Below are 12,241 nucleotides of genomic sequence, written 5' to 3' on the forward strand. Positions count from 1 at the left end.
TAATGCCAAAGAGCTCAATTTTAGTCTCATCTGACCACAGTACCTTCTCCCAATCACTCTCAGAATCATCCAGATGTTCATTTGCAAACTTCAGACGGGCCTGTACATGTGCCTTCTTGAGCAGGGGGACCTTGCGGGCACTGCAGGATTTTAATCCATTATGGCGTAATGTGTTACCAATGGTTTTCTTGGTGACTATGGTGCCAGCTGCCTTGAGATCATTAACAAGTTCCCCCCGTGTAGTTTTCGGCTGAGCTCTCACCTTTCTCAGGATCAAGGATACCCCACGAGGTGAGATTTTGCATGGAGCCCCAGATAGATGTCGATTGACAGTCAGTTTGTATGTCTTCCATTTTCTTACTATTGCACCAACAGTTGTCTCCTTCTCACCCAGCATCTTACTTATGGTTTTGTAGCCGATTCCAGCCTTGTGCAAGTCTATGATCTTGTCCCTGACATCCTTAGAAAGCTCTTTGGTCTTGCCCATGTTGTAGAGGTTAGAGTCAGACTGATTAATTGAGTCTGTGGACAGGAGTCTTTTATACAGGTGACCATTTAAGACAGCTGTCTTTAATGCAGGCACCAAGTTGATTTGGAGCGTGTAACTGGTCTGGAGGAGGCTGAACTCTTAATGGTTGGTAGGGGTTCAAATACTTATTTCTCTGTGCACAATGCAAATAAATATATATAATTTTGACTATGTGATTTTCTTTTTTTTTTTTTTTATATAATCTATCTCTCACTGGTAAAATTAACCTAGCCTAAAAATTCTAGACTGTTCATGACTTTGACAGTGGGTAAACTTACAAAATCAGCAAGGGATCAAATACTTATTTCCTTCACTGTATATGCTCACATCTCACCTACCGCAGCTACATTGCAGATTATCTGATTCATGGGTGTGATGTAAACTTGTTATATAGGCGACAGATGGCACTTATTGTGAATTATATAAAATACATGATTTCCAATAATAAACAGCGTCACAAATATTCGTATTCAGTATAGTGGATTTGATACAGCAGAAGTCAAGCTGCAGCTCTACTAAAGTGTCATCCTATGGTGAGATAAAATGTGCTGGGCTTAGTCAGAACGAAAGCTCTCGGCAGAAGCGGTGGTGCAAGCAAATGATAAAACAGGTCTTGTGGGTGTGTGGGTTCAGAAACAAGATAACCCTTTCCATTTCCTCCCCCTAGCCTGTGGATGAGCTTCTGCTTGCTGAGTCCCACCTCTACGCCTTCTCATTGGGTGCTGGAAAGGCCTGTGCAGGAGGCTTGTCACTTATCTTGAAATAGCTACAATGTAGCAGCAGAGGTTCCTTACAGGGACTGTGTCTCATGGGTGCTGCCACAGCTCCTCTACAAGTGATGACATATGTCAAAAGGGCAGAAGCTACTGAAAAGGATCCCTGGCTTGTGAGCAATGTCCTGCTGTGAAAATTTCTCCTTGTCATTGGTAAATTGAACAATCTTCTCCCAGGCTTCTCCGCCAGTCCCTGTTGGCTATCCTCACTAGCTTAGCTAACATTGCTGTGTTCTTTCAGCCACTGTTTCCCTTGAATATTTTACCCTGGGATGATTCTGTGAGTGACCATTTCCCACAGATACTTTCCTAAGCAGCTGAATCATTCGGACTGGACTTTTGGCACTGGGAACCTCAGTTCATTTGGCTTTTTAGTGGATATTTGATATTTTGGTGGAACTTCATCTTGGCATTTTCTGCTCATCTATCGTCTGTGGACCTGAAAAAGAACCTGTAACTTGTTCAGATAGCAATGTTCTTTCTGAGATGGAGAATAAGGAGCAACCTGAGAGTTCTGCCATGGATGTTTACTTCCCCTGCTGTGAAAAAGCATGTCCCACGCCGTCACTTTGGAGAACACAAGTCTGGCACATCTGATGGGGCATCCCAACCAAAGAAAGAGATGTAAGTAGAAATATATGCATGTGTGGGTTTTTATTATTTAGTATTTTTACTTTTGTTAATACCCAATATGTGGAATTCAACCTATTCCATGCTCAATGGGAGCTACGTTCAGTTTATTAGGGCCTGTTCTCCTATTTATTCTGTTTATTCTTATGCTTCCTTCATTTAATAGATCACTCATTCAATCTATAGTTAAGGTCAGAAAGGTTAGTTTCATCTCCTGACTACTGTAGTGTGGCTTCAGAATGTCCTGTCTTCTCTTTGGGTCTTTGGGGTCTCAGTAGGGCTGTGGGACTTTCAATGTTTGCATCCATCACAACCACTAAATAAACTACAATACATGATTTGTTGCTCCCTAACTTTGCTACACATTAAAGGGGTATTCCTACCATATGCTAGAATATGCTATAACATTCTGATTGGTAGAAGTCTGACCCTCGGAAACCCATGCCGATTCAGGACAGAGGTCTCTCCAACTTATTCCTTGCACAACAGCGTTCCCCATTGAATGAGGCTCTGCTGCAATTCCCTACACAGCAGGTGGCCCGGAGAACCACTGTGCAGGGAAACAATGTGAAGGATACACAGTACTTAGCGCTCCAGCTTCTTCATTCTAAGGATCATAAGGGTCCTAAACAGTCAGACCCACCCTGTTCAATAAATCATGGCACATTCTAGTGATATGCCTTCACTAACTATGGTTGGAAACCCCCATTAACCATGCATTAAAGAGAGAATGATATAAAAATGTTTATAGTATGGACTTTATAGCATACATTCATAATCATACTTTCTTAATATTTGGAACATATTTTGAATGGCAAGTGATAATATGGAGAAAACCTGCTACATCATATATTAGCATTATAATCTGTGTTTGACTGTGTATTCCCATTTTATAAAGTGATGGCATATCGCTAGGATAAATGAGTCGCAGAGCTCTGGCTGTGCAGCACCAACTGCAGTTTACTGTACAGCTAGGTGGCCGGGACCCCGCTGTGCAAGGAAAACGAAATCAGAGCTGCAGCCCCTTCATTATCAGGATCTGTAGGGACCCAAAAGCTTGAACCCCCACTTATCATAAAGTGATGGCATATACTAGGGATATGCCATCACTTTTGAAATGGGAATAACCTTTTAATGTTTTTCTAGATTGAAAGGTAAGTTCTATTAAAGAGGCTCTGTCACCAGATTTTGCAACCCCTATCTGCTATTGCAGCAGATAGGCGCTGCAATGTAGATTACAGTAACGTTTTTATTTTTAAAAAACGAGCATTTTTGGCCAAGTTATGACCATTTTTGTATTTATGCAAATGAGGCTTGCAAAAGTACAACTGGGCGTGTTGAAAAGTAAAAGTACAACTGGGCGTGTATTATGTGTGTACATCGGGGCGTGTTTACTACTTTTACTAGCTGGGCGTTCTGATGAGAAGTATCATCCACTTCTCTTCAGAACGCCCAGCTTCTGGCAGTGCAGACACAGCCGTGTTCTCGAGAGATCACGCTGTGACGTCACTTCCCCAGGTCCTGCATCGTGTCAGACAAGCGAGGACACATCGGCACCAGAGGCTACAGATGATTCTGCAGCAGCATCGGCGTTTGCAGGTAAATCTATGTAGCTACTTACCTGCAAACGCTGATGCTGCTGCAGAATCAACTGTAGCCTCTGGTGCCGATGTGTCCTCGCTCGTCCGACACGATGCAGGACCTGTGAGTGACGTCACAGATCTGCACTGCCAGAAGCTGGGCGTTCTGAAGAGAAGTGGATGATACTTCTCATCAGAACGCCCAGCTAGTAAAAGTAGTAAACACGCCCCGATGTACGCACATAATACACGCCCAGTTGTACTTTTAAACACGCCCAGTTGTACTTTTGCAAGCCTCATTTGCATAAATACAAAAATGGCCATAACTTGGCCAAAAATGCTCGTTTTTTAAAAATAAAAACGTTACTGTAATCTACATTGCAGCGCCTATCTGCTGCAATAGCAGATAGGGAATATACAAAACAACTCATGCAGCACGTATAGGGCTAGATGCTTGCGGTATAGCATACTACCCTGGTACAGAAAGGAGGCAACTCCCATGTTATACTGATATACACTAGAGACACAAAGGAGCATAATAGCCAATAATAAAGGAAAGAAACTTTATTGGACATATAGAAACATATATGGAGAATAAAAAGGTACAGAGCTGGACATGAAGACTCTGAATAATTTCACTGTAGCACAGCTAGCCTGACTCTCTAAGTTATCGTCTACCATGGGTAAGTTATCGTATGAGTGGGTGGACTTTTGGCTTACTTAGGTTGCAGTCCCCACACTTACTTTTCTTACATGACTGATGGTCTATGTATTTTTTCCTGATGTTTGCGTTGCTTGTAGGTCTTACACTTGCTGTTTTCATGACATTTACCTTTACGAGCATAGCTACTATATTGCTGTTTCACAGTGTTGATGTAAATTGACTTGCTTCATGATATCATCAGTCCATCCACCCGAGTCTATGTATTGTATACTACCCTTTATCTGTATTATAGAGAGAGTCTTGTTAGCTGTGCTACAGTGAAATTATTCAGAGTCTTCATGTCCAGCTCTGTACCTTTTTATTCTCCATATATGTTTCTATATGTCCAATAAAGTTTCTTTCCTTTATTATTGGCTATTATGCTCCTTTGTGTCTCTAGTGTATATCAATAGCAGATAGGGGTTGCAAAATCTGGTGACAGAGCCTCTTTAAGAAATATGTGTTGTCCAAAGCAACATTTGCTAGAAACCAATATTGACAGTGGATGACAGGAATAGTTTCTGGACAAGTTAATTGATTATTTTCTTTACAAGAATGATAATGGCACAAAAAAAGTTAAATATGTTTCTGAAGGACACAATATAATATTAAGCATCTTAGTTTTGCAAATCATCAATTAAATGTATACTCTGACAAGTTAATGGAACTATCCGAAATACATCAAACATCTGTTATCTAAGATAGAATCTTTATCCAAATTCTTCTTTGATTTTTATTGCACTGGCATGTGCTAGCAAATAATAGTACAAAAGAACATTTGTGGGATGAAATGTGAGCGTTTCTTGTTGTCATCTTTCATCCGTGTCTGGAATAAAAAAGACTGATGCTATAGTGTGGATAAAGAAAAATGTAGCACAAATCTGTAATCATTCCTAGAAACTCCCAGAATTTGGAACCTTAAAGCGTATTTCCTCTTTTAACAACATTTCATAGTTTGAATCTACATAGTGAGATAAACGAGTAACTTTGTTTATATTGTGTAACAATATTAGTGCTTCTCCAACTATAAATAACTTTTTACAACTCAATAGTACAAACTAAGATAAGAAACATTTTAATATTTCTTATTACAGAAATATAAATCATTCTCCACTTATCAGACACCCCCTGCCTCCTCAAAAGTTCGCTCTCCCAGAATTTACTCATACAATCTGTAGAACAGAGAGGATTAGCGGCTTTAATAAGAGATCAGGTTACAGATGCCTATCGAAGTCTATGGAGAGGGGAGGCAGAAGCAGCAGCAGAGAGAAAGAGCGGCAGACAGACACACAGAAGTGTTGCTGCAGCTTCTAATAACTGTTTTACTGTGTCACCTCCATGCTGGATTCACAGCTCACTGCACCTTGCTGCTGTATAATCTCCTCTATGCTGCTGCTTATGCGTATTTGTGAGAGGTAGATAGGGAAGCAGAATTTCCTCTATATGCTTTGTACTAGCTTCTGCTTCCTCCTCCCCCTCCCCTCTCCATAGACTTTTATAGGCAGCTGCAACCTGATCTCTCAGTGAGGCAGTGATTCTGTCTCCTATCTACTCTACTGATTCTATGAGTGAATTCTGAGTGAGTGAAAAGTTTAAAGGGAATGTGTCGCTAGAATTTTTTTTTTCCAGTTAAACAGTTAGTATATAAGTGATTACACATTGTTTTAATTTTTTTAATTTTTTCACAATTCAGGAAATATTATAAATTAGATTCTAATTTATAACATTTCCATGTGCTGGTCACTAGAGGGAGCAATTCCCAAAATTGCAGCATTGGCAATGTGGTAAATCAACCTCATTGCTTTTTGCTGCAAATTTGGGGTAGACACACTCGCTCTAGTCTCCTCACACAATCCCCCCTCCCTTATTCTGGCAAGTGCCAGGAGAAGGAGGGGGTTGAATCTTCAAACCTCCTACACTGTGTGCCGCCATTTTATGAGTGAATGCACAGTGTAGGAGGATTAGATACAGTGGTAATCAGACAGTATAACATGAACATACATGAACATAATACACACATCACATACACAAACATATCTTACCTGGTCCTGCCGCCTCCACTCCTATACCTTGCGTCTTCTCTGCCTTGAACATATGGCTGGAAGCCGCGACCGGTAGTCGTCATCTTACTGTCCGGCCGCAGCTTCCGGTCCACATGAAAATGGCGCCGGATTTCGATCTGCCAAAGACCTTCCTTTTGGACTCTGTGGGAGCGGCACATGCGCCGTTCCCACACAGACGGCGTACGCTATAGTGAATCGACTGGCTCCCGTTCGCATTCTCTATGGGGATGTATGTGCCGTATTCCATCTCTGTATGTGTCGTTAATTGACACATACAGAGAAGAAAAAAAAATGGCAGCCCCCATAGAGAAGTAAAAGTAAGAAAGAAGTAAAAAGTACAACACAAGAACACAAATAAATACAATTTATTTTAATATCATACTAAAAACAATACTATATATAGAAAAAACATTTTCGTGACACCTTCCCTTTAAGGAAGCAGAAGAGGGGGAGAAAAAGAGTCTGATAAATGTGGAGACGCAATTTTTATGTAATAAGATATATTATAAAGTTTCTTATCTTCACTTGTACTCTTTATTTGTGCAAAGTTGTTTATAATCGGAGGTACACTTTAGGCTTCGTTCACATCTGCATTCGGTTTTCCCATTGTTCTGCTCCAGCATAGGAGCAGAACAACGAAAACTGGAGACACCGGTTGACTGTAACGGGTTTCCATCAGGTTTCAGTCATGGTGTCTGTCGTTTTGTCAGATGAAAATGTGCAGCATGCTGTGCTGTTTTGTCTGCCAAAAATGATGGGATCTGCAATGGAGGCCTCTAACCGAAGAGAGTTGAAATGTGTTTTTTTTAAAGTAATATCCATGGCTACGTTAGAAATTCTGCTGGTTGCCCTTGGAAACAGTGATATAAGGGCAATATTAATCATAAAATAACATTATTTAAATCAGGCTTTATTTATAATTTATTTTTAAAATTGGTGGTATAGTTTTTTTTCTCTTTTATGAGACTATCTACATAAAAAAACATGATGTATTCTAGTTTTCACACTGGCCACTAGAGCAGTCACAAAAGGCTGTTAAATCATGTTTTTTCTGTAGCTCACTTGTAAGCTTTGCTGTATAGACTTGGACAGAATGATCAGAATAATATCATTATTATTAGGGGGTGGGTGAGATAATACAGCTCTATTATACTGCTAGAGGCCTAGATAAGGCTGCACAGCAACACTATATACTACACAGAAAAGGCCTTGTATGCATCTTTCGTTTCTTGTTCTCTGGGGAGGAGGCTGTACTTTATCACTTCCTGGGGACAGTAATAATCTATGACATTTCTCTGTCAATTGACTTTCAGTCATTTTAACTTCCATAAACCACACACTTTGCTGTTCTGTCTATACAGACAATGGAAGAAAGGAAGTGTGTGCCTTCAATATGGCTGCTCCCAGGACCGTTTTTAAAAATAAAAAATAAATAGCTTTATTTAAAAAATATATATATGTAAATTGAATTAATTAAACTAAAATAAAAGAGGTTGTCCAACGAATCCTTGCACAAAAAAACTCCACTCATCTACAAGATACACCTATTTAATGCTAATAATACCTAAAAATAATTTCTAAACTGAAATATTCACCTTTTTTTTCTTTAGTTTGTTCCCCAGTTCTTCCCCAGCTCCAATGGTGGCTTGTGAGCGTGCAGCAGCACCATTTAACGCGAGGCTCCTGACACTCTAGCTCCCAGTAGTTTCCTGCAGTCTCTGAAGCCAAAGCTTCATTTTGTAGTCCCCCTTCCTCAGGGAGCCCAAAAAAGTTAGTCATGCCATGCCGATCCTTTATAGCCAGGAGAGGAGGTTGCAAATGTGATTGCTCTGCTTCTTCTCCAAGTATAAAAAAAAGCATATGTATAATTAATGGTCCCCATCACAAGGAGAGATCACTGAGCAGTGCTGGAGCAGGGGGACGGATAACAAAGGCGCGTGCGTGTCCACCACTGCCTGAGGTAGAAGATGGACACAAATATTGGACACTAAAAATTAGGGGGCGCTACTACTGATACCAATGTCAGTTAATTCTTCACAGAAGAATTTTTTTTTAATACATTTAGAGTATATTGCAAAATGATTTATTTTTACAAGATCTTTCACTTTTTAAATAATATTTTTTGGGGATAACCCCTTTGAATACATCAGACAGTTCCTGTAAGGCTGGGTTCACACAACCTATTTTCAGGCGTAAACGAGGCGTTTTACGCCTCGAATTACGCCTGAAAACACGGCTCAAATACGTCAACGACAAATATGTGCCGATGACCTGTAATTTTACGCGTCGCTGTCAAAAGACGGCGCGTAAAATGACAGCGTCGTCAAAGAAGTGCAGGACACTTCTTGCGACGTAATTTGAGCCGTTTTTCATTGACTTCAATGAAGAATAGATCCAAATTACGGCCGTAATTGACGCCTCACAAAACGCAAGTACGAGCAATTACGTCTGAAATGCAGGAGCTGTTTTCTCCTGAAAACCGCTCCGTAATTTCAGCCGTAATTGTCGATATCGTGTGCACATACCCTAACTGTCATATCAGCTCCCACAATGCACAGTTCTCAGCAGACCAGCAGAATTTAACATTTAGCTATGAATGAATAATACAACATCCTGTAACTTAAAATTAGCAAAGTACTTGCTTCACTTATTGTCCTTATTTTCTAATTGGTAAAGTCTATGAACTTAAAAATACTACGGCATTACTCGGAGCCTAGATGTTTAGGACACAGGTTGTAAATGACCTAGGTAAGAAATTCTGCATGTTGTAAGTCATCCCAGGGTCACCCAGCTATGTCTATAATGGGAGTTAATATTCCACTCAGGCTGTGTAAAAATGCCTTGAGCCATATAATGTCTTCCTTTTTGATTACCTGTTCAGTAGGTAATGTAACTTATGGCAATGTTGCTAAAATACTACTCACTATAGTGGGAGAAACATATAAAAAATAAATGTGAATAAACCAGTAGATTTGTAAGGCCCCATGCACACGAACGTGTTTTTGCGGCCGCAATTCCCCCGAAAATCCACGGGAGAATTGCGGCCCCATTCTTTTCTATGGGGCCATGCTCACGACCGTAGTTTTTACGGTCCGTGCATGGCCCGGGAACCCGCACCGCAGAAAGAACGGGCATGTCCTATTACGGACATCTTCTGCGGTCCGGGCTCATTGAAAACAATGACGTGGCCATGTGCATGTCCCGCCGGGCCGCCCGCAAATCACGGCCGTGCACACGGCTACGGTCGTGTGCATGAGGCCTTAGTGATAACCAATTAAGTTCTTTATTGTAAAGCTATAACGGTAAGGCTGGATTCACACGAGCATGTTCGGTCCGTAAAGGACAGAACGTATTTCGGCCGCAAGTCCTGGACGAACACACTGCAGGGAGCCGGGCTCCTAGCATCATAGTTATGTACGACGCTAGGAGTCCCTGCCTCTCCGTGGAACTACTGTCCCGTACTGAAAACATGATTACAGTACGGGACAGTTGCCCCGCAGTGAGGCTGGGACTCCTAGCGTCGTACATAACTATGATGCTAGGATCCCGGCTCCCTGCAGTGTGTTCCTCCAGGACTTGCGGCCGAAATACGTTGCGTTTTTTACGGACGGAACATCCTCGTGTGAATCCAGCCTTAAAGAGGTTGTGTGGGATTAGAAAAACATAGCTGCTTTTTTCCCAAAAAGGTGCCACAGGTTCTGTGTTCTATTGATGCTCAGTCCCATTCCCCTCAATGGAGCTGAGCTGCAATACCAGACAGAACCCATGGACAGGTGTGGCACTGTACTGAATATCTGGATGCAGCCAATAGTTGTGAGGTTGTATACCTTATATGGGCAACTAGTCCAGAGTTTATTGAAGGACCCTATTACAACAGCCTGAGCACTTATTAATACACAGACTAATGTACTTGCATATATGTGGGAAAAAAAATATTTATGTAAAAACATTAATAATGAATAGAAATCCCATTATGTGATTACGATTTTTAAATAAAAATGATGATTACAAAAAGGAATAAAAACAAACTATTCCAGCAATAAAATATGAGGCAAAAAGCAAAAAAAATGGCCTGGTCTTTAAGGGGTTAAAGTGGAGACCCACTGCTGGGGCCCTCACTAATCGAGAGAGCAGGGGTCCCAAACCCCCTATTCCTGCTCACTGCACCCCTCCCCCCCCATAGTGAGTAGGAGCTTGAATGGAGTGTCTGTTGAGCATGCGCCTGACGCTACATTTACACTCGGCTGTTTCCGTCATTCCCACATACTTGACTTTGAATGGAGCGGCAGCGCGCATGCTTGACCACCGCTCATTTCAATTGCCTCTTCACTGTGGTCGCCCCAGCGATAAGACAATTATCACCTATCCTGCAGATAGGTGAAAATTGTTGATTCTGGTAAAACCCCTTTAAGTTGAAATATAGGAATACATTTTCACCTAAAAGAGGAGAAAAAACAGAAAAATAGCGCTACACAGCCCCCTCCTCCCCTTGTGTATATAGTGCTTCACAGCCCCCCTCATCCCCTTGTATATAGTGCTACACAGCCTCAATCCTCCCCTTGTATATAGCGCTACACAGCCCCCCTCCCCCACAGCTCCTTAAAAAAAAGATTGTACTTACCTTGTCCCGTTCCCGCGACAGACGGAGTGCTACACTGCCTCTCCGGCAGGACGCATGCGCAGACCGGTGTGATGTGACGCCACTGCATCCGCACGCCGCCCGTGACAGTGCGCAGGCTTTAAACTTTGGTCAGCGCACCTTCTAGGGAACACTGGATGCGGGTCCCATCTATCTCTAGAACGGGGCCCCCTAGACCCCGTTTTACCGCTGTGTGCAATGGCGGACACATCTGATTCCCGACTATGAAGGATAAAACAGCATAGCTCGGTGAGCTATGCTTTTTCCGTAACTCCTATAGTTATGAATGGCAGTTACAGAAGCAGCGTAGCATCTGAGCTACGCGGTTTCTGTAACTACCATTCAGTTCTATGGGGCTCTGAGAAGAGAGAGACAGACATAGACACGCTGCCCATAGAAGTCTATGGACAGGGGATGGGGAGAATGAGGAGGGAGCAGGAGCAGATAGAGACACAGACACACACACACACACACACACACACACACACACAGATGTGCTGCAACGTCTGGTAAGAGATATATGTAATCCTATAATCCTAGTGCTGTATTTTGAGCTACACTGCTCACTACTGCTGTATAATCTCCTCTATGCTGATGCAGTTTATATATCTATATATATATGTGATATATATAGATAGGAGAATAGCATTCTCATCTTTGCTGCACTGTGTATAAAAGACATGATAGGGCTCCACCCACTAGCTCAGGGAAAACTGAGAATTAGAGATAGAGCCTGCAAAGGGGAAAACTGCTAAAAACAAAACAAAAAAAAACATATACAAGATATATGAAGGCCAGAAATAGTGTTATTCCTTATGTACACACATATGACAGCTTGTTTTAAAAAGTCACGTGAAAAGTTAGGTCCGCTTTAAAGCGGAGGTACTCTTTACGGAAGACCTCTTTTGTACAATTATAACCTAATGAGACAAAACTAGGAAGCAGCAAATAATGAAGAAAATAAAATTGCAGGTAAGCACTGTCCTGTTCATAACTTAGATGTGATCGATTACATGTGGATCCTGCTTTCACTGACGGATTCAGGTCTTAGCGCACAATACATTTGCTCTGTATACAGGATACAAAGCAGCTGTATCTCCAACAGTAAAAGAATCAATAGAATAATTAACAGAATCATTCAATCAATAGAATAAATTGTAATTCATATTCTCCGACAAAAAGTGAAAAATGCAGGGATTCTTTGCCACATTAGCTATATGGACCTTGGGATTTGATCATCCACAGTTTGATTCTAATGAATGTCTATGTTCCTAAAACCCACCATCTGGCTAGTCTTTAGCGCATAAACCAGGACTAAGGAACA

General features: G+C 41.5%; 1 protein-coding gene across 3 annotated transcripts in view; it reads left to right on the forward strand.

The window, feature by feature from the left end:
* Window positions 1-1,301: 1,301 nt before the first annotated feature.
* Window positions 1,302-12,241, forward strand: part of GLS2 (glutaminase 2) — a 155,349-nt gene continuing 144,409 nt past the window's right edge. For 2 of the 3 annotated variants that reach the window (XM_075852092.1, XM_075852093.1), the window contains exon 1: window positions 1,302-1,926. In XM_075852092.1, coding sequence (XP_075708207.1) covers window positions 1,775-1,926 — 152 coding nt within the window. In that variant the 5' untranslated portion in view covers window positions 1,302-1,774. The remainder of the gene's footprint in view (window positions 1,927-12,241) is intronic. The other variant, XM_075852094.1, reaches the window with a different exon arrangement.

Source organism: Rhinoderma darwinii, chromosome 2, assembly GCF_050947455.1.
Source record: "Rhinoderma darwinii isolate aRhiDar2 chromosome 2, aRhiDar2.hap1, whole genome shotgun sequence".
NCBI classification, from domain to species: Eukaryota; Metazoa; Chordata; class Amphibia; order Anura; family Rhinodermatidae; genus Rhinoderma; species Rhinoderma darwinii.